This window comes from Micropterus salmoides, unplaced genomic scaffold, assembly GCF_014851395.1.
Source record: "Micropterus salmoides isolate LMB-PRFRI ecotype aquatic unplaced genomic scaffold, ASM1485139v1 Ms_hic_scaffold_16, whole genome shotgun sequence".
NCBI classification, from domain to species: domain Eukaryota; kingdom Metazoa; phylum Chordata; class Actinopteri; order Centrarchiformes; family Centrarchidae; genus Micropterus; species Micropterus salmoides.
This window is the reverse complement of record NW_024040707.1, coordinates 4413323-4441292: the sequence shown is the minus strand read 5'-3', so window position 1 is coordinate 4441292 and position 27970 is coordinate 4413323. Positions and strand designations below refer to the sequence as shown.

Below are 27970 nucleotides of genomic sequence, written 5' to 3'. Positions count from 1 at the left end.
GACAGTCAAGGGGAGAAGGCCCAAGTAAGTTAGTTGTCTTTGTGAGAGTGAGCAGGAGGTAGTAAACATCCCGTGCAACAAGTCCAGTAGCTGAGTCTAGACAATTGAGAACACAGTTTTATGTCATTATATCATGGGAAGTTATTTGTCCTGGATTTAGTAATGTTACAAGTCTGCTAAAAGAAAAGTTCGAGTTAAAGGTTTTGAAGTGTAGAGCCAGTTGTTGTGGGGCAGTGATTCATGGCTTGTTCTGATTTCACTGCTGTTTTAAGTGTCTCAGAGCAGTTTGCACAAGGCATGATAGTTTTGTGTAAATGCACAATGTAATTTAAAATGCCTCCCTCATGTTTCACTTGAGCTAAATGCTTGCTGTATTTAATTCCACATCATAAAATATAAGGTAACACAATTCAGTTTTGTGACTTCTTCATCTGATGTGTTTGGTAATGGATCAATGTTTACGTTTGTCTGATATATTACATGGTGTTTGTGCAGGTCCGTCCCTTAAGGAGATGGCACAGAATTTGGCAGTGAACGTAGTTGTGCAATCAGGGGCACCAAATCGATATGAGCTGCTAGCTTGGGTCAATGAATCTTTACAGACGGGTTTCACCAAGGTGGAGCAGATATGCACAGGTAGGTCAACATGCATGTGTGTTTTTAATGTGGGATTCAACAAACTATGGATTTATGCTGTTGCAGCACCTAGACCTGAGAGATTATGGATCTCACCAGTCATGCTATTTGCAAAGGTCAGTTTCGCTTGGAAAATTCTCAGCCTCTGAGAGGAAGGCATGAAGATAAAGAGATTTCTGGAGAAGTTGTGGGAGTAACTAGCCTCACTGTAGCTTATCACTTAAATGAACCAACGAAAAAAAAAACAGAACTCTATATAACTAAAAAACATAAATGTAGAAAATACAAGATAATTCTAAATGATCGTAATATCTTGTTTATTGTGGGCCTTTTGTGCATCTAAATCTATCTACTAACACTTTCCCATGAATGTGATATTGGCAACAAAATAATTAAACCTAAAGATTGTACGATTATAAGTAATTAATTTGAGGCTGAAGTTAATGTTTTGGAATTAAGATCGTAAGATTTTCTGACAGTAATGATCTCTGAATGTAGTGTACTGCTGCCTTAATAAATGAGGCGCTAAATACTCATTAACTTAGTTAATCAGGCCCTTAGTGTTTGAACTTGAATGATGTGTTTTCAAAGCGGCAGCAGCAATCAATTTTTATCAATTACTTCTGTGTGTGTATGTTGTCTGAAATCCAGGTGCAGCCTTTTGCCAGCTGATGGACTGGTTGTTTCCTGGGTCCCTGGACCTTTGCAGGGTCCGGTTCCAAAGCAACAAAACAGTGGACTTTATCCACAACTACAGTTTACTGCAAGCTGCGTTCAGAAAAGTCGGAGTGGTCCATGTGAGTATTGTAACAAAAGCGGTGAACGGCCCCTTAGGCCCCATCCACACTACTCTGTTTTAGTTTACAAACGGAGAATTAAAACGAACATGATCTGTGTAGGTAAATGTTATTTGCACCGTACATAATATTTTAATAAAAGTACGATGTCAAAAACCCGGTCAGTTTGCAAGACCCAATCAGAGAGCCGAGCGTGAGCGGCTGCGTCATCGTTTCTAAAGTTCTCCGGCCCGTCTTCACTAAAACGCCCTTGGGAGTTTTGAAAGGCGAAACGGGGTCGGCAGCGTTTCCAAACTTCTCCGTTTGGACAGGAGGCGCAAACGTAGCAGAAGGTCTCCGTTTTAATTCGAAAACGCAGTAGAGTGGATTTTGCCTTAGTCTGAAAACATTTTAATTTGCTCAGCACAGTTCAGATAGAGGACTAATAAATAATCAAGTTATGTTCACATTGCAGATATATTGGTATCGGTGTATTATGGCCATTAAGTAACAAGAAGACATGGAACAAAAATTATTTATATTATTTAAAAAAAGAATATTGGTTGATATATTTTTATCGGATCATTTAAACTCTCAAATATAGCCTCTAGAATCCAGCTTTGGATGGACTTTAGAGCTGATAACCTTTTCAGAGCCTTTGCATTTTTCATTATTTTATTTGAAACCAGCAGATAGAAACACACCTTAAACTAGAACAATTATTGTTGATTGTAGGATATAAACACATGCATGATCCGTAAACCTTTCCTCTCTCCAGGACATCCCCATTGAGGAGCTGATGAAGAGGAACTCCTTAGTGGCTCTGACCTTCCTGCAGTGGTTTAAGCTGTTCTTTGACCAGAACAATAAAGGCAGGGAGTACCATGCCCTGGAGGCCAGAGGCGGACAGAGTATGGTTCCTGACTCAGGTGGGAGCTGTGTGTGTCGGTGAATAAATCACACAGAAACCTGACATAGCAATGGTTGCCTATTTGTTACAATTACAAAGCACTAAGACCTTTTTATTTAGGTGTTATTCTTACTTGGGGTACATTACTTTTTCACATGTGATAAAGCGGCACCTAAATGTAAAGTTTTGATTTAGTCGCATGGTCAGTATATGACCATTTAAAAGCTCTATTATGTCAATTTTACATGTTGGTCTTATGTTTCACAACAACAATCTTACTAAGTCAGACTGAAGAGCATTTTGAACAGCGTCCTAGCATAAATTGAATGCCATTGCATTAACACGAGGCTACAGCAGCACAAGGTTGAACACGGACAGAGAGATATAAAATACACATCTTATATATATATATAATGAAGTGATACATTTAGTGCAGCTATAATGAGAGTGCTGTGTTGAAAACATCCCTTAATTATTCTTTTTTTTTATTCCCATTACAGATGGTCATTCCTCCCAGACCTCTCATCAGAAACTGGAGATTATTTTGAAGGTGGATGGCCAAGCAGTAGAAGAACCGAGAAACGAAAAACCAAGAGCAAACTTGAACCGGAAGGCAGAAGTGGTAGTTTTTATATCTGACGACGAGGATGATGTGGTGGATGTGACGATGGAGCAGAAACCGGAGAAAATGGAGACACAAGTGAAAGAAGAGTGTCCACAGCCACAGAAGACAATGAAGGTGGAGCAAGCTGAAGCAGCAGTGGACAAGGGAAATCAAGGGAGTGGGTCCTACAGCAGTGATACTTTATTGCACTTCATCAGAAGATACTGGAGTGTCAGTGCTGACTCGAGTACAAACCCTTCAGTCCCTACCATCCTGAGTCCAATCCACCCTAGAGACATCATTCTGGCCTGCTATGACACGCCGTACTGCCTCTACCTGTATACGGGGGTAGAGCTGGGTGAAGGACAGAGCACAAGTGTCATCCTGATTGGCTACTTTGACCAGAGCGCAGGGGTCAATGTGGTGAGGCTGCTGCACACTCTGGAGATGAACTCTGACACTGATGCACAATCTCTGATTCAGACGCTAAAGAAGTGTGGACTTCCTCTGCCCAACCTTGCTGTGTTCTACTGTAACTCTCCAAACGTGGAGGCGAACCAGGCTTTTGTATCCCAGCTCAAGGCTTTCAACACTGGGTTGATATCACTCTGCGGCCTCTCTGGGATTGCAGGAAGAGCCAGCCAGGCTGCACTCTCGGCCTCCTTTCACTCGGTAGTTGACCTGGTTAGAGACATCCACCATCACTACTCCACCTGCTCCTCCGTCAATGACAGCCTGAAAGAGCTATTTGCTGATGCAGAGCCTTACAACCCATCGTGTTCTATCTCTGCACAGTGTTTATTTATCATCAACACTGTGCAGAAGATGGTCAGCAGCTGGAGGGATGTAGTGGACTATTTTAAGTCACTGAGACAAGCAGAGGATACTGACCGGATCAGAACCCAGCTGATGAGTCATAAAGTCAAGCTGCAGTTCCTGTTCCTCTCCCACACTTTGGAGCCCCTCCGAGCTCTCCAAGAATTGCAGCAGGACGGCAAAGCAGAGGTGGCTGTGGAGCTCCAGCTGACCTCCATGCTGGTTCACTCCTACGCAGCCAGTCTCCTCCAGCCCTCTGTCGCTGAGTGCTTTCTCAGGAACCGAGAACTGCATGTGCTAAACAATGAGATGAAGCTCCTCCCACGTCCGAGGTGAACGTAGGTTCTCGTGCCAGAGAGTTCCTGTGGGCCACCGCTGTCGTGGATCTGGGGGATCACGAGAGGAGGGAATTCCTAAAGGACGCGGCGTCTTTCTATAAAGCAGCCCTACAGAGTATAGTAGAAAGTATTCCTAAGCAGCTCGGAGATGTGGCACTGAGGAATATCGGCAAAGTGTTGAAACATCCTGAAAATATCAATGTAAGAACATTTATTTTTTATTATACATGAGTTTATGCAGCCAGCTATAGCTTAATATCTGTTTATGTTTATGTAGAATTAATTAAATTAAACGATATCATAGCGTAGATGCAGTAGGAAAAAAAGCACTGTAAAATTGGACTTCTGGAGCGGAAAGATGTTTACTTCTTTATTTATATAGCGCCAAATTACAACATCAGTTGTGGGATGTTATTTACAGAAACCCAGAGAGTTTAATACTATATCACAAACAGCAGTGAGTGAGCACTGCGAGGATCTACCAACATTAATCTGTTTTCCTCTCTGGTCAGTCTGATAACCGTCAGTGTACAACAACAATCACATTTTTCAGTAATAGTAAAAACACCATTCGCTTTCTGGTGGAAAGAACATGAAAAGATAGATGCCTCTTTCATACCTGTCTGTTAAATAGCAGGGTGTAGCCAGCTGCTGGTTAGCTTAGCTTGGCTCAACTCAGTGACTTCCTGGACTCCGCTGGTCTTCTGGTAACTAATCCCAGCCTAAAAAAACGTAAAACAACCCATCGTCATTTTAAAAATCCAGTTGTTGTACGGATTACTGATGCCACAAATCTGTATATTAAATATTATGTACGGTTCTGTGATATCTGTGTTTTCCCTGCAGGATAATAAATTATCCAGGCTTGTGCTGTTAGAGTTGGGGGATCAGCTGGGTCTGTGTGAAGCTGGGACTCCAGAACAACGTCAGCTGGCATACGACTATGCCAGTGTGGTCAAGACGGCAAAGGAGGAACAGACGAGTGGAACAGGTCACTGCTGGGCGAAGGTAAACTTTTAATACTGGCAAACTCTGTGTAGATAAAGAGCTAGTTCATTAGATGCTGTAGAAATATTGCTATTGAATATCAAATGTAATTACAAGAGTTCCCTGTGTTGTCTGTACAGATGTTGCGCGGCATTAGGCCGTACTCTACTCTGCATAGACTCCTCCTGACTGTCCTGGCCCTGCCGAGCTCCCTATGCAGGACGCAGGTGTTTGCTAAGGTGAGTGTTAAAGACCTTGTCCATTAACAAAGGATCTTATCACACAAAAAGTAGTCCCCCTAAATGGCATAAGACTTTCCTAACCAAGACATTCCTGTTAAAATATTTTTTTTTCAGCTCATTTTAGCTGAAATCTTAAAGTTAGGACTTATTTTTAGGAGTGTCTCCACCATTTAGGAGCTACTTTTAGCATCAGCATCTTTATATGGCCCCAAATACAGACAGTTTGTAGATGACCAGGCTGAATACTGAGGAGGCTTGTACATCTCACAGGCCTACCACTTTTTTATGAGTGACAATGTAACGCGGCATTCAGACCAAATGTGAATTTAATCCATGCAAAGCTCTCCTCGTGGGGGTTTTATCGCTGGACAACTGCTGAGTGTTCACACACAACGCGATAACGCCAGTAAACACACCTCGCCATTACTACAGCTGTATGAACCCAAAGTAAACATTTTGCTGTGATTAAATAGCAATTAACGGATCAAACCGATGCCGAAATAACTACAAAATGATGCAGATTTGTTAAACATATGAATTCATGCTTTGTCAGGTCTGTCAACAGGACAACAACTTCTAAAATGTTTGTTTTCTAAATGGAGTTCGGATCGATCAGGGCTATGCTATGCTAACTTGGTCACAGTAAAGCACAACGATAGCTGGAATAAAGTTACATACACGTTTTCTGAACTCACCAGGTAGTTCAACCTCCTCGCTTTCTTTTCTCCAAGTACTGTCCAGTTTTTTTTTCCAGTACTTGTCAGTTTTTTTAATATAAATATGAAGTAGCCGGAAGTGCACGGAATGGAGCTCCTGAGAAGCTCGAGCTCCTCCCACGAGCAAACGGCGTAGTTATTAGAGCATAATCCAGTCCGACTATGGGTGTTTATTTGTCCAAAAGCTGGAGTACTGCTCCCGGCCCCCTCCCCCACGTTTAGCAGCTCTTCGCCGGCCCACAGATTTTCAATCCCCCGCTCTGCCTGGCCCTCTCAACACAATGCTCTGAAGCCATCGGTGACGTACGGACAATCTCAACGCTGATAGGCTATCATGACTCAGCGTCACGCGACTTTCTCGCTTGAGTTGAAAATATTCAGTCAATCCCATCGCATTGCCTTCGCATTGCCGGCACCGCCCCCTTCGCCCGACAGGAAATTGCGGCTCTAAGCGTCTTTGCGTTGACTTTGTATGTAAACTCACCACCCCGAATGCTCGCTTCGCTTTTGGTCTGAAAGCGCCAACTGTGATATTTTATCTTTTCTAGTCATCGCATCTTTAGGCAAATTAATTTGCTTGCAACCCACGCAGCCAGTACAAGTGATTACGGATAGAAAGTGACAGCCGTAGCAAGTATATGTCCTTTTTCTTTTGCCTTTTGTTTGTGTCAGTGTCTAGATGTGTGTACATGTGTGCGTAAGTTAAATCCTGAGCAGTGGTACAACATACATCAGGAACTGGAAAATTCATCCACTTGAATATGTTGTTTGTATTTTTTCTAGTTTTGTATTTTTGTGAAGATAAAGACTTAAATGTGTGTGTGTATTTGCTCTTGTCTCAAGGCTTTCAACACCCCCAGTATCCTTCATGAAAGGAAAGAAACCTCCATAGCCTCATCTCAACCAGGCAGGTGGACAGGAAGACCCCGCATCTGTAGAAGAAAACCTGTCAAGGCAAGAAATGGTTATAAGAAGAAAGAAGAAGAAGCTGGAGAGAATTCATCAGAAGAAAGTGATCGTTATGTGGCCAAAACCCGTCTAAATATTCCATCACAACACTACAGCAGTAAGGAGGACTCGGCCAAAACCCGTCTAAATATTTCATCGCAACACTACAGCAGTACGGAGGACTCAGACTACACAGACAATTCCTCTGGTAAGACTGTCAGGTGTGCACTTTGCTAGTGTCTACAATTCTATGTTACCAGCTAGGCTTGGGCGATATCTATGACATTTCACGGGGTAAATATGGTAAATGATGGTATTTGTGTAATAAAACAAAGTAAAAGCTGAGCTTCTGGTCATGATATTAATGATAACAATAACAATGCATATAGTGTTTTATCATAGATACTCAAAGCACTTCAGGGAAAGGTGAACTTATCTCGACCACCACCGATATGTAGCACCCACCTGAGTGATGCACGGCAGCCATATGCGCTACACACCACACACCAGCTTTAGGTGGAGAGGGAGGGTGATTAAGAGAAAGCAAGGTTGGGAATTTTTGCCTGGATACCGGAAAACCCCCTACTCTTTGTGCCATTGTAATGTCGTTTCTTTGGTTTTACGTCTCGTTTCATCGGTTTTATGACGGGATGAAAGAAGTCATTCTAGCATGTATGACATTTTCTAGCTTACAATGTTGTGTGTCGGGAATGTAGTTGGCTTACTTAGACAAGTCTCGCTGGGTTTAAATACTTATGACCCATAGAATAATGATGAAATAGAAATGCAATAAGATCCTCCTTCCATGGATTCTTGCTGGAGGACCTGATGATGCGTGCATATATTTGATCAGGTCCTGGAAAAGTGCAGGGGGGTGATTGTGTTGTAGATGATGTCGCCCGCCTACTTTGAGGGCGTACACTACGATACATCTACTCAAAACGGCATCTCCGTATCAGTTTTATAGAGAGAGGAGCGCCTGTATTTTTAACGATATTCAAAGTCGTACAGTCATGAATTTAAACACCCTGGTATATCGTAATATTGTGATACCGCCCGGCCTAAGCCTTATAGCATCTTTATCAAATGAAAATGTCCCTGATTAATTAAATTTATTGTGATGCCAGCAGCAATTTCAAATGATGATAACCAATGTGTGTTTTTATTTTTTTATCAGATGTGGTTGATCTCACAGAAGACTTCAAAGTACGTCGGCACAACAGGATGATAGAAGCAGAAAGTAAGAAATGTGCAGTATTATTAATAATCTAGTAAAACATGCTGTAGGCTAACAGTGATCTCCTTTTAATGCATTCATTCTCGAATGAGCCCTATCGGCATCTTAAGCTGCATTAAAGCAGGTGTTGCAGACGCTGCGTCTTGTAATACTTACCTGCACAATTTAATTTTCTATAAAAATTACACATTTTCTAAATTCATTTGTGAATAGCATTAGCGACATGTTGGCAAGGCCAGGTGTTCACACCACAGTGAGTCACTTCAAGATGAACCGGAGTTCACCACAGCGCAGTAGATTCAGTAGCTTATTGTCACTGTTTTGCAGGTGATAGCCCTCCACAGGCGGAGACTGTGGTTATTGTGAGCGATGATGATGACGTCATGGTTTCAACAAGCACACCATCCAACTCAACAGAACTGCTGGTAAAATCTACTGTAAAGTTAGCGTAGTGTTATAACCAGTAATTTACTACATACATACAGTATATGTATTATACTTTAAACACAATGTTTTATTCTCAGCTGAGCCAGGTAGCAAATGTTCACATCAAATATAGAAACACATTTAATGGTGCTTTCACATCTTAACCTGTTTGGATTGATTCAAACATCCTCTGTTGTATTTACCTGTTTGCCGGTTTAGTTAGTTTATGCAGGTCTGAAAGCTGTTAATCAAAGTCTCGTATGGACCAAACAACTGGACGAAAACCGCCTGATAAAGGGCTTCTTGGTACACTTTTTAATGGACTTCATTTGTGGTGGAAAAGCAAAGCGAACCAACCACAGGTTTTTGTGAGAGTAGATGAATTCAAGACTACTGAATCACCTGCTCGTCATTTTAGAGACTAAACGATAAATGAATTAATGAAGAAAATATTTGACATATTTATCAATAATGAAAATTGTCATTGCAGGATATATATATATATATATATAATGCAAGATCATTTGGGAACTATGCAAACACCTGTCTGTTTGCTATGTTCTTTGTGACACCAACATATAATAAATAGATATAGCCCTGTGAAGTACTGCATATCAGTCACAAGCTGCAGCCCTGATGACATCACCAAAACTGTCCAATGAATGAGTTACCTGTCAGGCCATATTGTTTTATGTGTCCTCCTCTTGGTTTGTACTTAAAGGTCAGTAATAACAAGAACCAGACAAGAACTCAAGGGCAACAGTGTGTCATGAGGTTGTAGTGCTTAGATTACAGGTTAAAACAGAAAGGAACCTTTCAACATGTTAGAAACTGTCTGTGTTTTTGCTTTAACATCTTGTTTGTTTGTGTTGTACAGGATGCGGCGGGGGAGCTGGTCTGGGGTCAGGTGGAGGGCTTCACTCCCTGGCCAGCCGTCATTGTACCGTGCAGGGGAGAGGTTGAACTTCCAGGGAAGAGGATGGTGGAGTGGTACGGACAGCGAATGTCCTCTCAGGTAAGTCAGGTATGAGGGTGAAAATCAGGGATTCTGAGTTTATACAGTGCGTAATGATGTACATATATGCTTCATATTCATAGTGACATTACGTGACTTTGCCACATTTTCAGCACCAGAACTCTCTGTTCGTTCTGTATCAGATGACGACCTATTAAACTGCTTTCCCAGTCCTATTTTGTTGTTCTGTGCCTCCTGTATGGCAGCTTTGCATGATCTTATACTAGCTCTTTATGGAGAGCTTCATTTCAGCCTCTGTCTGAAACAAGCTGTAGATGCTCGTCTCTTTAAGGCACCCCCCTCTCAAAGCCCACTGTCTTCTGATTGGCCAAGACCTGAAGCATGTTACCAGGCTGTTGTTGCTGCTGAGCGGTACAGACAGACTGAGCGTTGCTGTGTGGAGCAAATGACTGTAATACCGGTGTTCTGACAATTTATGGTTCCTTATCGAGACGTGCAACCTTAATGCAAATTACCCTCACCCTAACCAACAGGCATGCAAAGAACTGCCAAGTAGCACATCCCGGTAGGTAGCATAAATTGTCAGAATATCTGCGCTGTGTAGCTCTGTGTGTCGGACGGAGCAGTCGGTAGAAAAAGCTGTTCAAAACAGAGCATTCAGAACAGGAGGAAATCTGAGTTTTTTTTCTCACAGGGATTTCTTTTAAATACTTTAACCTCATTATTTGAAGCTTTGACCATGTTTAACATGAACATCTAACATTGTATTGTAGATAAGTCATAAAATGGAAATGGAAAAGCATAATAGATCTCTTTTAAAATGAAGACCTGAACCACAAATGACCACAATTACCATTGGCGGTTCTTTTAAATTCCTAAAATCTTTCTGATACAATTTCCTGAGCTGAGCTTTATACATATTTCCTTTCAATGCACTGATTTCTTGGCTCTGAATACAGGTCAGTTTGGAGGAACTGAAACCATTCGGTGCCTTCGCCCAGCACTTCAGCGCTAACTCCTTTGCCATCCTCGTCACCTACCGAGAAGCCATCTTCTTGTCCCTGCAGGTCTGTGTGTATTTCCTAATACAAAAGCACAGGAGTTAAAAGTGTGTGTGTTGTGTTAACTGCCCAGCCAACATACAAACAGCAGAAGCTGCTCCATTGACAAATTAAAAGCTGAACTTAGAAAGTGTTGTTATGTGATAGATATTTGTGCTGCTGCTTACATATGTACGTCCGTGTCTATCAGGAGGCGGCTCTGCGTTGTAAGAAGCAGTTTTCTCCACGTCTTGAGGACCGAGATGAGCTGCTGAAACAGATGTTAGACTGGGCCTTTGGAGGCTTTGAACCCACTGGGCCAGGCGGATTCATACAAGGGGCTGCAACAAATGGTACGAACATCTTATTTAAGAACCTGAATAGATTTACTTTCAGACTGAGGTGGGAAACGATGTGTGAAAAAGTTCTGATACTGCCGTCATTCAAATTCAAGTATATTAAGGCTATGTTCAGACTGCAGGCCTTAATGCTCAATTCCGATTTTTTTCTGTTTGACAGTTCACATTATAGTTTAAATGTGGCCCATATCAGACTCCAGTGTGAACTGTCCACGGCCTGAAAGGGACCTGCATGCGTAGAAGAATAACACGATGTCACACGCAGCAGCACGCTGTTGCAGGCTGCAGAAGTAAACAAGGAGTAACATAGCTCCGGTTAGCTCGCGGGAGATTCCCGTTTTTCTTCTCACGGGTCACGTTTCTCCCGAATTATGTGTTCACAACTTTCTGTTCTTTTCATTACGGTTTCTGGCGCTGTACAACGCAACTGCCCCGTAACTCACTCACTCACTCGCATTTAAAATCGGATTGGACCACATATGGAAGTGGCCCTATTCCAAACTGGAAAATGTGACCGATTCCATGTGACTTGGCCTGTTCACACTGTCATAAAAATATCAGATCTGAGTCACATATGGACAAAAAAATCGGATTTGGGTCACATTGGCCTGCATTCTGAACATATCCTTAGTCTTTTTGTCAGAGAAATACTAAACAAATTTGACATTGAAATACATTGATATGCATCTATTTACATGCTTTTGTTGTATATTACATGCACGTTTCTCAGTTGCATTATAGAGAGCTGAAGTCTGGACGTCAGCTACAGGCTAGTCTCTTCCATTGCTGTAATTTAATTTAATTTTAATGCATTTTTTATCTGCATGTTCTGACAAAATGAAGCAAATGATTACACTCTGTATTCTAAAATATCTAAAATAATTAATTTTATTACAGCACTTACTATTGAAACTGATCTTTGCAAAGTTAAACAATGATGAATTTGTTACCGAACAACACAGCAAAATGCAGCATTTGTGTCATCTTAACCAGGTTTCTTCCACATTTATAAATTCACCAACACTCATATAATGTTGTTTTCCAGCTTTTAAGCTGTAACATTTACTTTCTAAAAAACATCTACACTGTCTGGCCTTCTCGCTCTGAACTAGCTGTACCTCCGACTTGCCCATGGAGACATGATTTTATCAAGCTGGTGTTGAACTTGCAATTATCTAAGGCTTATGGGAAATGGTGCTCATTGGAGGCAGCTAAGAAAGACATAAAATAAACAATATTATTTGATTTAAAACCAACACATTTGGACTGAACCACACGATATACTGTTTGGTTGTGTTGAAAGGCATATTTTTTTGTAATTTGGCATTATTATTATAGGTTTCGCTTAGGTTCTCTATAGTTTTCCCAGAGTCCCAGAAGATCAAGCTCACAATTAGTTTCTGAAGACTTCAGTGCGTGAAAAAGCACACTGCTGTTGGTGAGAAAGAGTTCAAACATGAACAGAACTTGAGCTAATAGCTTAGGGGAATGTTATTGTATGAAGAGATTGCAAGCACAGCCAGCCCTCTAGATAAAGATAAAGGTATAAACAGCCACACAGACTAATGTGGATACAAGTAAGACAGAAGAAGATTTGACATTCATGCAGGTTCATACTATTAATACGATTCTACAGATGGAACATATGGTAACTATTCTTTACTGTTGTATAACCTGATGGTCACATGTACGATTGTCTTCTGTCCAGGTGTAACTAAAACAACAAACAACAGACCAAAGGTGATGAAGAAACTTTTCCCGCAAGCCAAATCTTCTCCTCACTCCTTCGGCTCGCCCCACTCGATGAGCAGCAAGAGCAGTATCATCAGCGCTGAGCTGAAAGAGGTGGCTATCTCTTTAAACAGACTGTCGTGCGATTCCGTAGAAAAGTCCTCCCACAGAGGTGGAGGCAGAAAAACTACGTGGGAGGACAGATTTGATATAGCGGGAAAAGGCTCTAAAGGAGTCATAAAGGAGAAGGGATCCAGAGGAGGGTGGACAGCAGAGAGGTGGAAACAAGGGAAGGGGGGATGGGAGGGAGAGAAAGATGACTGGGGAGTAGGCAAGGGCAAGGGAGGGTGGAAAGGGGGAAAGAGTCTGAAGAAGAAGATCGATGGATTTGATGATGACATGTCACCAGACTTTGTGCCGCACAAGAAGAGGACCTACACCAAAGTTTACAATAAGGTCAACCAGGCAACCAGCGTTTATACCCAGCCGGACCAAAAACTCAGAGGTACGAAACAGAATTATTATTAATTTGAATGATATGAAACACTTTTGTAAGAATGCCAAACTGAGCAATCTAACCTTTTCAAATGACTGAGAATCAAATCACAAGATGGTTAACAAGGTCCGCAGATGTACAAAACGGTAGAGCAAGTCGCCCGCTAATCGGAAGCTCGGCGGTTTGATCCTCGGCTCCTCTCGTCTGCATGTCGAAGTGTCCTTAGGCAAGATACTGAACCTCAAATATCTCCTAAAAGTTGTGCACTATGCATTGTAGCCTCTGCCATCAGTGTTTAAATATGTGTGAACTGGGTGAATTGCATTTTCAGTGTTTGGAAGACTAGAAAGGTTGAATACAGGTACAGTCCAATTACCATGTTGATGGATTGGTGTGTTGCTGTGGTTGTGATTTCTCTACCTTATTCAATGCTTAGTTTGTGTGTGAGATCCTGCCTAAGTTCTCACACTAATGATTAACTGAAGTAGTCTGCAATATTACACCAAACTTAATGAACTTAAGGAGACAGTGAATCCTTTCTCTGTAAGTGATTTGCAAGTGATGCCCAGTCAAAAGCAGTTATGTAAACAGGAAGTCGTCAGCATTACGAGCTCTAACATAACTTACAAAAATCACAGTTTTAGAGACCAAACAAAAGATTAAACTTTTTTGCACATACATACAGAGAGAAATGTGTTTCACTTTAAAGGCGTAAAGTTTTATAATTTAATTTGAGATTTTGAGATTTAATACATTTTCAGCTTTTCCTGGTCAGATATGTTAGCCACATCCCGTTCAGTCTAAGTGGGTCCTACAAATATTTAGTAACAACTAATCTGTACGTAAGAATTAGTTTTTTGACATCTTTTAATTTAGTAATGCATGAATATTCAGCACTGTACTTCCAAGTTGGAAGTTGAATCATTTATCATGCAGCGTTCACCTGTTATTCAGTTATTGTTTTCACTCCTTGCAGAAAAGACCATTCGTAAGATCATGGATATGAAACTGGACATTGAAGGTGAGTCTTTTGACATGTTCTATGTCATTTAATTAAAAATTTGTCCCCCTTTTTATGCATAAATATTTCGCTCTCATATTGGCTCAGTTAGTTTATTACTGGCTGTGTTTACATGTGCACAGTAAGAACTGCTAATGCTGATTATTCTCATAATGATTCCTGAAGTTTGAGGATGTCACATTTGTTACAACATATTTGTAGTAAAACATATAAGCATGATATTTTATGTTTTATGCGTTTTATTCGTATAGATGAATTTACTCATTTGTTCCTCACTTGCTTCTTCCCTGTTGTCTGCAGGCTTCTGTTTGTGTTGTGGAACTGACAAAGTTGAAGTGTCCCACCCTCTATTTAAAGGCAGCCTCTGCTTGGAGTGTAAAGTAAGACATTATCAACTTCTCTTTATGTTCCAGCTGTGACCAACGCATGTTTAACGTGTGAATCTCTTACCATTCCTGTAAAACGCCTCTTCAAGGCATATCCAAAGGAAATTTAATGTAGTTCTTGAACCATTTGGAGTAAATGCATGGTTTTGGGCTTCTCTGAAAGATAACACTCTAACCCAAATCAGAATCACTGTAAGTGCTACTGGAATTAATTAATATAAGTTTAAAGACACTAAAACTAATATTTTTCGTTTCCACTTGAAAATGGTTGCTAAGAAATGCATGCAGACAACTATAGCTGGGTCTTATTAGCTGGAAAACACTGTAGGGACGCGGCATAAAGCCTTCCCTAGTCCAAGTTTAAATTTTATACCAATACCATGAAAAACGACTATTTTACTATTTTTTTTAGCGTATTTTTTCTAAAACAGAACTGCCCCTTGGCAGCAGGCAGCCGCTGCTGCTGCATCACTGTGTATTAGGCGGTAGCTTGACGCAGATGTTTGTTTGCTGGTAGATCATCCTACTTCAAGCTGGATATCGTTATTGTCTGAATTTTATTGGCTACACAAAGTGCCAGTCATCGGCACAATTGCTTGCAATTGGCTCTGCCTATCTACGAAATAATAGAAGCTGGCCCTTCCTTACAGCTCGCGTTCTCGTTGGCTATTGTAGGCTGTGAAAGGGACATGTGAGCTCCTATTGGGTTGAATTTGGTGTCACTCAAAAGGTCAGAGTTCTGCAGCTACACTTAATACAAGATATCGTAGTTGTTTACATTCAAATCTGAGTTATTACGGTTTTAATGACATACAAGCCAGGTCTACCGGCAAATATGAAACAATGCGGCAGCAGTCCCTGGGGATTTATTGATGTAATAATGTGTTTTGCACTAAATGATTTTACTGGATTGGATCGTCTAGACCTTTGACGACATAACAAGACCGTTTTTGTTAATAATTTTTTGTGCATAATCGATCGGTGGATTACTATGAGGCTTCATAGGTGAGTCGCGTAAATTTTGATTGTACCGGCTGGTCTGACAGAGGCGCTGACTGTACCCGCTGTGGTGATTGTATCTTGGAATGGTTTGCACGGGTCGAATCACAAGGATTTTAGCTTTTAAACGGTGGAGTATCAAGTTTACACACAAAGTGCACAACAAAATCAAAAACACATATTTTCCTAGTGCTATTTATCCATCTAGATTGTTTGGTTGTGAGTTGCTGAGTTTTGGAGATACCAGCCGTAGAGACGTCTGCCTTCTCTTGAATATACATGAACTGGTTGGCACTCAATTTGTGATGGTCAAAGCTCCCAAAAGCACATTTGAAAAACTCAACAGCAATGTCTCTTTCTAGAAATCATGACTCAAGACAATCCACAGAGAGACACTACACCCGCTAACTGTATTTCCTCTGAGAAGGAAGTGTCCATCTAATCCTGAACGAGAAGTAACTACGTCATGATTTCTGGAAAGAGAAATTGCTTTCGAGTTTTTTTTGGTTTGTTTTTTTAGAGCTTTGACACCCACATTTCTACAGCAGACTAATCTTTATTTTTGTTTTCGTATTTCCATTTCTTCTTCCCCCTGTTCTGTCATTTAGTCTGTTAATTTCCCTGTGATGCTGTTTGTCTCTCTGCAGAATAACTTAACAGAAACTCTGTATCGTTACGATGAAGATGGATATCAGTCCTACTGCACCATCTGCTGCTATGGACTGGAGGTCATACTGTGTGGCAACAATAGCTGCTGCAGGTTGGTCTGCTCCTCTGCATTTCAGTCTAGCTCTCTAAAACAAAGGTAACAAGTAGAGCATATTTTTTGTCCCCTTCGTATAAGTGTCTGTTCTCATCTTCTACATTTGCAGATCTTATTGTGCAGACTGTATGAACATCCTGGTCAGTCCGGGGACGTTTGATTCCTTAAAGCTGCTGGACCCGTGGATCTGCTGCTTGTGTCAGCCTCATCGACCCCACGGCGCTCTGATTCCCAGAAAGGACTGGAGCATTCGTGTTCAGGAATTATTCGCCAACAACAGCGCCATGGAGTTTGTAAGTGCTCAACTGATCTTAACCGTTTTCATAAGCGTGCAAACTCACCTGCTCTGTGAATACCTTCAAATATTTTCAATGTATTCCAATTTTTCAGTATAACTCACATTAAATGTCTGTGTATATTGCTTCTTCATTTTGCAATGACAGGAATAGTTTTGCAAGGTTTAGATTCTTAGTAATCAAAACAGTATTAGGAGGCTTTGTTTAAAATTTTAATTTGCTTTAGGGGTGCAACTTGCACTTATTTTCATTATCAATGAATCTGCTTGCCCAGTTATATATTATACAAATATATTCAATTGAAAATTATGTTAAACTGAGAAAAGTTGCAGGTTTTTATTTGCTTGCAAATGGGAATAGATGTAGATAAATCGTCTGTCGATTGACAAATTAAGTTAGTGGCTAATCGTTTCAGTTGCAATCTGCATCTTTTTTTTTTTCCATTCTGGTACCTGCACTCTTATTTTCTTTCTTAATCTTTTGTGTCCTGAAATGAGGCGGTAAATTAAGTACATTTGTGATGGGGATTCAGATAGGAAAAAAATGTACTACTAAATGAATTAAATTTAGCTTTGCATACAACCCATAAATACTCATTATATTTAAACATTTTCTTATTAAAAAAACTATTATTATTATTAATTATTGTGTTTACGGTAGACTGTATTGATTGATTGACATGCAGGCAAATTGAATTGTTGCAGCAGCAGAAGGAAGTACAAGAACACATTCATAGAATAATGTACGCATTAGGAGCATCTACTGTGGACTAGGGTTGTTCCGATTGGTGATTGGATCACCTATCGACAATTGAAGGGATGATCAGCGATTGGTTTTTCATGCTCCGATATTAAGGCGATTTTAACTAACTCACTATCAGAACTAAGATGATATAAAAACAGTCTCTAGAATCTGCTCCACACTGCCACAATAGCAACGCTGGCCGCCACATACTATTTAATGAATAAAATCATAATTCACTCAGCTCCTCCGCTTGTGTCTGTCTGTCTCTCTTCTCTCGCTCTCTCTCACAAACACATTGAAACTTATGCATTGAAGTTAACTCTGAGAAATTAGTCTATCTATTTTCTTAACACGATGCTGTCAATGTCTGAGATGGATATGTTAATGTTAGAATACATCTAGATTGTCGAGGTTAACATGCTGTACATAGCTGCTTTCGATGGCAACTTCCTGACACGGTAATTATGTGGGAAACACTGTACTGTGCATTAACAGATGTTTCTGGTGGTTTACCTTAAAGCTAATAAGCCTGATTCTTCCATGCTGGCATTTCACTGACTTGCTGCAACGTAACACCGCCCCCCTGGCGATCAGGTCACCAATCGGTGATCTCAAGTAGCCATGATCTGAAAATAGAGATGATCACCCAACCCTGCTGTGGACACACATAAGCATTAAAACAACAAAGTAAAAGGTACAAAAATATATATAAACCTTTTAAACAAAGAATTTAACCACAGACTAAAGACATATTAAACTAAAATACAAGTTTCATTTGATAAATAAAGAATCTCACTGGCTTAGTTACCACATTGTTTTTACTGTTTTGCCTTGTAGGAGCCGCACCGTGTTTACCCGTCCATCCCAGCCAACCTGCGCAGACCAGTTCGAGTTCTGTCCCTGTTTGATGGCATAGCAACAGGTGAGTACACAGACCTGTACCCGGTTTTCCCCAATAACAATCGATGTTAGAAGCTAAGAGGATTTCCACCACCGCTGTTCAAATTCTGTATGTTTTTCCCAAAGCGGTACTTAGGAGCGAGGGCACGCACGTTAAGTGTTGTCAACAACACAAAAAAATGTTTTATACTTGTTCTGTATGACAACAAAGCTTGAGGCAGATGTTACTCGTCGTTATAAAAAGAAAAGAGAACATACAGGTGCTGGTCATATAATTAGAATATCATCAAAAAGTTGATTTATTTCAGTAATTCCATTCAAAAAGTGAAACTTGGATATTATATTCATTCATTACACACAGACTGATATATTTCAGATGTTTATTTCATTTAATTGTGATGATTAAAACTGACAACTAATGAAAATCCCAAATTCAGTATCTCTGAAAATTTGAATATTACTTAAGACCAATACAAATAAAGGATTTTTAGAAATGTTGGCCAACTGAAATGTATGAACATGAAAAGTATGAACCTGAAGTATGAGCATGTACAGCACTCAATACTTAGTTGGGGCTCCTTTTGCCTGAATTACTGCAGCAATGCAGCGTGGCATGGAGTCCATCAGTCTGTGGCACTGCTCAGGTGTTATGAGAGCCCATGTTGCTCTGATAGTGGCCTTCAGCTCTTCTGCATTGTTGGGTCTGGCGTATCGCATCTTCCTCTTTACAATACCCCATAGATTTTCTATGGGGTTAAGGTCAGGCCAGTTTGCTGGCCAATTAAGAACAGGGATACCATGGTCCTTAAACCAGGTACTAGTAGCTTTGCACTGTGTGCAGGTGCCAAGTCCTGTTGGAAAATGAAATCTGCATCTCCATAAAGTTGGTCAGCAGCAGGAAGCATGAAGTGCTCTAAAACTTCCTGGTAGACGGCTGCGTTGACCTTGGACCTCAGAAAACACAGTGGACCAACACCAGCAGATGACATGGCACCCAAACCATCACTGACTGTGGAAACTTTACACTGGACTTCAAGCAACGTGGATTCTGTGCCTCTCCTCTCTTCCTCCAGACTCTGGGACCTTGATTTCCAAAGGAAATGCAAAATTTACTTTCATCAGAGAACATAACTTTGGACCACTCAGCAGCAGTCCAGTCCTTTTTGTCTTTAGCCCAGGCGAGACGCTTCTGACGCTGTGTCTTGTTCAAGAGTGTCTTGACATAAGGAATGCGACATCTGAAACCCATGTCTTGCATACGTCTGTGCGTGGTGGTTCTTGAAGCATTGACTCCAGCTGCAGTCCACTCTTTGTGAATCTCCCCCACATATTTGAATAGGTTTTGTTTCACAATCCTCTCCAGGGTGCGGTTATCCCTATTGCTTGTACACTTTTTTCTACCACATCTTTTCCTTCCCTTCGCCTCTCTATTAATGTGCTTGGACACAGAGCTCTGTGGACAGCCAGCCTCTTTAGCAATGACCTTTTGTGTCTTGTCCTCCTTGTGCAAGGTCGTCTTTTGGACAGTCTTCCCCATGATTGTGTAGCCTACAGAACTAGACTGAGAGGCCATTTAAAGGCCTTTGCAGGTGTTTTGAGTTAATTAGCTGATTAGAGTGTGGCACCAGGTGTCTTCAATATTGAACCTTTTCACAATATTCTAATTTTCTGACATCCTGATTTTGGGGTTTTCATTAGTTGTCAGTTATAATCATCAAAATTAAAAGTAATGAACACTTGAAATATATCAGTCTGTGTAGAATGAATGTATATATTATACAAGTTTCACTTTTTGAATGGAATTACTGAAATAAATCAAATTTTTGATGATATTCTAATTATATGACCAGCACCTGTATGGAACCAGAAAATATACAATCAGGAAACTGGCATTTCAGTCAGAAGATGTTAATTTATTAGTAGCTGGAGCTTTTTAAGGTGCTCTTATGGTTAATCTTTAATCTACTAACATTTCTAAGAGCATCCTAAGTTTTGATGCTTTTGGGAAACACCTCTTAATCTTAATAAAGTTTGTAAGAATGATTTTACAACCACTTTAGCCTTAAGATGCTTTTGGGGAAACAACTCTCTTTTTGGGATTGTAGTTTGCTCTGATGGTTCACTCCTCTGTTCTGACCTCACTATTCTGAGATACTTTTCTGCTCTTATAAATTCTAATTATGATTATACTGTATATTTGTTTAAAACAGAACATTTTCATTCCTGATGTCAGTCAGAAGCTTACAGTATGTATTTTTTTTATTCTTTTTGTTTCAGGGTACCTAGTGCTGAAGGATCTTGGCTTCAAAGTAGAGAAATATGTTGCCTCAGAGGTCTGCGAGGATTCAATTGCTGTGGCGACCGTCAACCACGATGGAAAGATTGTGCATGTTGGTGACGCTCGGTCTATCTCCCAGGAATTCGTATGTTCACACACACACACTGTTTGTTGTTCTTCCTGAACATGTTCACATTCTTACACAGTTGATAACGTTTAAATTATTTTTTCTTGCTACCATATTCTCTGTGACTCTGTTTGATATCTGACTCATTTGAATCCTATGCTTTTATTTAAAGTCTCATATTTTGTTGTTTTGAGTCATTTGAAAGCGTGTGGGTTAAACCTGCTCTATACATGATTGGCTTTCTGGCGGGACAAACGCCATCTTTGCTGTTTACAGGCTTTCCCCATATAGTTGTATGTGATTGAGGTGCAGCCATAATTCATGTGTGATTTACACCGTAAAGGGTCAAAGTTCTTCATCCAAAAACAAGTTTACAGCTTGTTAAATGCACACAGTCAAGTGGATACTGATTGGTAGGTCACCATGGTAGCGACTTCTCAATCACACAGTAGTCCCTCCCCCTAAAGCATACCCTGCTTTATCGTCTATCTTTCTCTAAATGGAACCATCATTTACAAAATTAACATCATGCTGTGTTAAAGAAGACAGGCTCTCTATGAAAAGTGCAAAAAGACAACTTATGAATTGGCGCTCTATTAATAAAATTTAATTGAACACGAAGACATACATACAGCTCAACACAGCTCAACTGAAGTGACAATTAGCCTAAGACTAAATTAAATCAGCTCCTTGTTCCCTTTTGACGATGCAGCTCGAGCAGTGGGGTCCGTTTGATTTGCTGATCGGAGGAAGCCCCTGTAATGACCTCTCCATCGTCAACCCATTCAGAAAAGGCCTCTATGGTACGTTACTGTGTTGTATGCTTTTCAGCTTTAAATTAATAAATTATTTGTGTTTATAATATGCCAACGAGTCACTGATTCTATTAGAAAGGTGCTACTTTCATGTATTTGTAAATTGGGAACTTTTAGGTTTTAAATAATATTTCCAGCCTTAACTGCAATGCTGATAATTTTGTAATCACAGTTGTCATGCGGATGCTTTCTATGTTTGAAACTAGTATAAAAATGTCCTTTCTTCTTTGCTGTAATTCACTTCTCTCTCCGACAGAGGGCACTGGCAGGCTGTTCTTTGATTACTACCGCATCCTTCAACTGCTGAAGCCCAAAGAGGAAGACCCGAGGCCATTCTTCTGGCTGTTTGAGAACGTGGTCTTCATGAACACACATGACAAAGTCAACATCTGCCGCTTCCTCGAGGTACGCCCCATCCGGTTCTGTTTGGTTTCTGTTGGATCCTTTTTATCTTTGTGCTCTCCTCTTCTTACTATACATAACAAAGTATATTAATAGTTATGCTTTATTACTACATCTCACTTCATATTACATTCAATAATAATAATTAAAGATTATTATTATTACATTTAATTTCCCATAGCATATTGTGTAAATATTATGTTTTATTACATTTTATTTCTATTAAAATTCTATAAATTAATTAAGACAAACACAGAGCATCATTACTTATCATCATATTATATTTTCATCTGATGTTTGCTGTTACAATAGATGGTATCATATCACTCTAACATGAACTTTACTTAGCTGCTACAAACACACCACTTTGTCACTTCACTTGAGACAGTACTTTACTATTAGTTTAAGTACAACACTGGTCGTGGGTTCTGTATGTATGTGTACTGCTTGCCTGTCATTTTTAGTTTAATTGCTCTTGTATTGTTTTCTGTTCTTATTTTTTATTTTATGTACAAGTAATCTGTACTTTTCCCTTTGGGGATCAATAAAGGCTTATCTTAGGATGATAAGATAAGCCTGTATCCATCCTTCTCTCCTTTTCGGTTCTTTCGTTCCCTTTATCCTGTTACTTTTTATTCCTTCCCTCTGCCTTCATGTTTTCTTCCCGCCACTTCCTTCTTTCCTTGTTGCACTGCAGTTTTCCTCTAACTAACATCTTCTAAACTCTGAGAACTGACTGTTGCTGCTATCTGATTGTTCAACAGTGCAACCCGGTGCTGGTGGATGCAGTCAAAGTTAGCCCCGCCCACAGAGCTCGTTACTTCTGGGGAAACATCCCAGGGATGAGCAGGTAAGACGTTTAATTAATCATAAATTATAATGGTTAAATTATTAAAAAACTAATGAAATAATTTATATCTACTGTAGTTATATATAGTTGTTCTTTAGCAGTAGTGGTATCAGTAAAAGTAGCATGTTAGTGGTTAGTACACTTTCTTCCTGCTTTTATAGATTTCGACCAGTCATACATCATTTTCATGTCATCGTAACTACCACGTTTCTTTTGGGTGAAAACGAGCGCTGTATAAGTGCAAGCACCAAATTGAAACACTAGTGGCACCACGACTAAAAGCTGCTCTGTCACATTTTGCACATCAAATAAAAAATAAATAAAAAATAGAGTTTTACATTTTCTTTGCTACACCAAAGAGCAAAGGGAGGTAAAAAGTAGCTTCACGCCATCACCAGAGAGGATGAAAATGGGTAACTGTGGAGTTTGGTTTAGCAGTCTGTTCGCTCTAAAGGGAGCAGACGGTATTTTAGCATTAATAATTCACAAAAATTGTGAGCCGACCTACGTTCTAATTATGGACTTTGAAAGTAACGTAGAAAGTGGTGCTAAACCAGACCTGACCTCTCACCTCGTAGTAAAAAGTTGCGTAATAAGGACAAACTGCTATCAAATGAGAGACAGTGGTTCCACTTTGACAAAGCGATGTAAGTATTTTATAGTAACGTCACATTGGATGGACTGAAACGGCAAAATAAAGTGTTTCAACAACATAACCTAGAGATTTAATATGGTATTTTTTGTCATGGTCGTTCACTTTGATGGGGTAGAATAAAAGGACACTCCACTTTTTCTATAATTTTTCTATATAACTACTCCTATCGTTGATCGGCCATGACATAATCGTTGCCTGGCTCCTAAGCTAAAAAGCAAAATGGTTTTCATATTTTGTTTTATTAATTAAAAAAACTCGGAATTTGCATTTACTTCCCAAAAAGGGGCAGGAGCATGACGGGGCAAAATATGTCTTCTGCGTCTCTTTTACTTCTCTCCTTCTTGTGTCTTCATCTTGTAAAACACTTAGTAACTTGTGTTTTTTTTTTCATGTCATATACAAATGAAGGTTTTTTTCTGCTTATCTCCCATCAGGCCCATTATAGCCTCCCAGAACGACAAGCTGAGTCTCCAGGACTGTTTAGAGATCGGTAGAGAAGCCAGGGTCAGTGATCGAACCTGCTGGTTCCGTTTTATGCGGTCATGTGTTCTCTACAATCCCTTTATTTTCATAATTAATGTGTTTAGTTTTGTTTATTAAGGAACATTAATCACGACTGTATGTTGTTTTTGCTCAGGTCACTAAGGTGAGGACGATCACCACCAATCCAAACTCTCTGAAGCAGGGCAAAGGCGTCGCTCAGCTGCCTGTCCTCCAGAACGGCAGAGAGGACAACCTCTGGATCACTGAACTAGAGAAGTAGGCTTCTTGATACTTATGTTCGTGTGTGTGTGTGTGTGTGTCTGTTTGCGTGTGCAGGGAAAGGTCCTGGTGGATCACATCATCTCCTGGTCTGGGTTTGTTTTTCTTGCTGCTGCTCAGATCTCAGCATTGCTTAATTATTGCTGTTTATCTTTTTATTTCCAGTCCAGTTTTAACATTAATGCTGTTACTCTGGTCAATAAATTTTAACGCTTTGTACTGCTTTTACACTGAATCTAGGCAGAGATAAGAGATAACATTAACACAAAAATACAGACTTTTATACCCACACTGGACAGCTTTCATCTACCCCTCATGATACAGTAAGATCCCCCTGACCAGGATGGACCGACTAGAAGTCCTTTACCAATAGAGAGTTCCCAACTTGTTCAGCTGTAGCATGCTAACAATAGCCAGGTTTCCACTGTGGAGAAGCTGCTGGATAGCAACCCAACAAAAACACTTTTTTTTACCATATCAAAACTAGGAATACCAAATACAAAACAGCAAATTGCATGAGGGAGCTGGGGTGTCTCCGTGACCTGCCCTACATCTTTGTCCCCTGAGACAGCTCTGAGCTCCACCTCACCTTTTTTTTTTTTTAAATTAACTAAGGCTGCAACTAATGATTATTTCCATTATCAATTAATGTGGCAATTCTTTTCTGATTAATAGACATTTGGTCTGTAAAACATCAGAAAACAGTGAAAATTGTTTATTACAATGTCCTGGAGCTAAAGCTGATATCCTCAGATGCCTTCATAAAACTGTCATAAAAGAGTAAGAAAACCCTGCAGATATTCACACAATCAGCCTTTTTTATTAAAGTAGTTGCTGATTAATTTGATGGGACTAATCGATTGCTCTACATTTTGTCACTCGTTCTTTACCAGAATCTTTGGTTTCCCCAAACATTACACCGACGTGAGGAACATGAACCGGCAGCAGAGGCAGAAGGTGCTGGGGAAGGCGTGGAGCGTGCCGGTCATCCGTCACCTCTTCGCTCCCCTGAAGGACTATTTTGCCTGTGAGGAGCTGCCTCCCTTGACCACGTCCATCATGTCCACCACCTCCCCCTCCCCGTCTTCCCCTGCCTCTCCAGAACTACAGCAACTAAGATAGGGGAGGTTGGATAGATTTTTGTATAGCACAATATGTAAGGTGTTTTTGCCCCAACACATGGTTTACAAGAACTAGATGGAGCATAAATTGTCTATAAATGTCTCCTACTACTTCAAAAGAAAAAACAGAGCTCACTGACCGGCTCCTGTGGATTACTGCCATGGGGACATTTTGTCCACTATGCAATTGAATCTCTTGCATCGTGTCACACATGCAGTTTGTCACTTTGGCCTTCAAAGCCCTTCTGTCTTTCTTGGATAGAAAATTCTGCATTTTCATCCTGAACCTTGCCGCCTACTGGAGTATAAAGAACACTGCCAATCCTTTTCTTTTTTTCCTCCATGCTGCTTAGTGATTTGTCAGTGGTGCTACTACTCAGTGAACAGCAACACATTTTAGCTTAGATGGCGTAAAGAAACCTCACTGGTAATAGGGTTACACCGCCACCTCTACATTTTAGTTTCTTGTTTTTTTAAGGTGTGAATCATGTTGAACTGAGAGATGTCTCGCTGCTTTACTGTAATATTTGAATAATTTTATCAGGACAAAAGCAGAACTCATTACTTTTTTTATTGGATTAAGATCTGCTGTATTTTTAAAACTGTTATATTCTGCTCACACATGCCATGTTTATACCAAACTAACTAACCGTCTGTCGATAAAGGTATTTGAGAAGACGCAAGTTCGGACACAGACTTTTTATCTTTTTTACATCAGTTTTTAACTTTCATTCTCGTCCTTCTGTTTTATACTTGTATGTTTAGGGTAACTTTGAGAAGTAGGAAGTAATTGAGGACAGCTTTTATTTGTATTTGGGAAGACGATTGAACTGTTATTGTTGCATTGGTGCTATATGTGTGTACAGGTGTGTGCACTGCCACTTTCACACCAACAAAACTGATAACACTAAGGCCCTTAAGAGTGTTATTGCTGCTTTGGTGCTAATAATAAGAAAACCATACTTGTGATTGCAGTTACCTGCAGCCTCATAATCACCTGTATCGTGTTTTGTTTTAGAGAAACGGTGACGTTTGTAAGGCTTTACTCTTCAGGGCACAGACGTATAACACCTACCCTCATTATATATTACCTAAAGCTGATCTTTCAGTCCAAGAATTTTCTTCTTTTTTATTGTTAAAAATGTTACTTTTCTGTGTCAAGGGAAATGAATTTAAATCATTCACTGTCAATTACTGTCCATTTTTGTTAGTTAATGCCTAACTATGTTAACATAAGCTGGAACTGACTTTATTGTTCAATACTTGACAATATTACTTAATCACTACCGTTCTTAAAGTCAATTAAGTCATATGTCTATCTATGCCAAGAAATGTACACAACAAGCTCTGAGTTGCTAAAGTTACGTTCATTCTGCGGATTATTCAAGTGCACTTGTGTGTGTAAAGCTATAATAACCAAGCAGGATATGCAAATGAACAAGTAATTTAGTTGTCATGTTGAACACTATTTTGAAGCTGCATGCACTGCACAGTCTAACAGAATACCCCTTCATGGTAATGAATTTAACATGTCTTTTTTTTTATATATATATATATTTTGCTGACTGATGATTGTATCATGAACACAGGTTTTGAGAACTGTTTTGGGTGAGGGGCTTTAAGTGTGCTGTACAGTGTGTTTGCACATTTACACCTGGGGAATGAATTCAGAAGGTGTGTAAGTGTGGAGGGGAAACTAAAGTGTCTCACCTGTGCTGCCCCGGATCATCTCTGTACTGTACCAGATACTGTTGTTTTTATATTAATTTTTTTAATGAGGCACATGCAGTGTTGTTAAATGTATAAATGTTTGAACATAGAATGGTGCTCTGTGTTAAACTCATTTTTATCTATATTTGTGATTGAATTAAAATAAGGGATTTTTTAATGGGACTTTTAAAAAGATCAATAAAAATAATAGATTCCAGGGATGGCGTCTTTATTATGTGTCCAATAACTGATGTTTGATATCTATAAAGGTTTTTAACGTACAAACAGGGTACATGTAGCTACCATTTATTTTCTCAGTTATCTCAAGGTTTTGGCAACTTTGTGGCAGCAATTCTGTAGAGATAAGATTATCTAGCCTAAAGCTACTTATAACAGTAGCTTTATGCTCATATTTAAACTTGACTACTTTTAGTGGAGCAAAAAAACTAATTAAAGGGTTCAGTTCTTGCAAATATCAGAATTTTATTCCTGGCAGTGTAAAGAAGGTGTAAAAATCAGGATTTCAACCTTCATTAATGGAAATAGATGTTTATAAAATAGAAAGGTTAACTGACTAAATATCATTTATATAAAAGAATATTTAAGATCTTAAATCTTGCCGTGCAAACAATCCTTAAATCACCCTGTCAGTCTCCAGGTTTGCACAAAAAAAAACAGTAATTCGTTAAAAATACTGATGGTGTTTTGTTGTCTGAAACAAAAGCTTGTGGTACTGAAAAAGATATTTTTATGAGTGAAGGTCTATTTGTGACCACAGAAAGCTCCTAAATAATTCCTAAAAACTTGCAGTTTTTAAGTGAAAACATCTTTAATGTTATTGTAAATACAATATTTATTAGAAATCTTACTTGTACTTGTATCTGAATAATAGATACTAGTAAA

At 39.7% G+C, this 27970-nt stretch overlaps 1 protein-coding gene across 1 annotated transcript; it reads left to right on the top strand.

Annotated features, from left to right (window-relative positions):
• The first annotated feature begins 129 nt into the window (after positions 1-129).
• On the top strand, positions 130-27286 carry LOC119906100. Its single transcript, XM_038723623.1, is given in 27 exon segments — positions 130-400; positions 496-636; positions 1288-1433; positions 2191-2341; positions 2823-4058; positions 4061-4281; positions 4927-5088; positions 5208-5306; positions 6869-7181; positions 8151-8213; positions 8538-8635; positions 9514-9651; positions 10572-10679; positions 10864-11005; positions 12720-13247; positions 14215-14259; positions 14560-14639; positions 16292-16404; positions 16517-16700; positions 18285-18369; positions 20625-20770; positions 21465-21555; positions 21824-21972; positions 22734-22819; positions 23909-23978; positions 24112-24233; positions 25130-27286. Coding segments are annotated over 26 exon segments (4929 nt in total). The 5' UTR covers positions 130-400; positions 496-512; the 3' UTR covers positions 25359-27286.
• Positions 27287-27970: the final 684 nt, after the last annotated feature.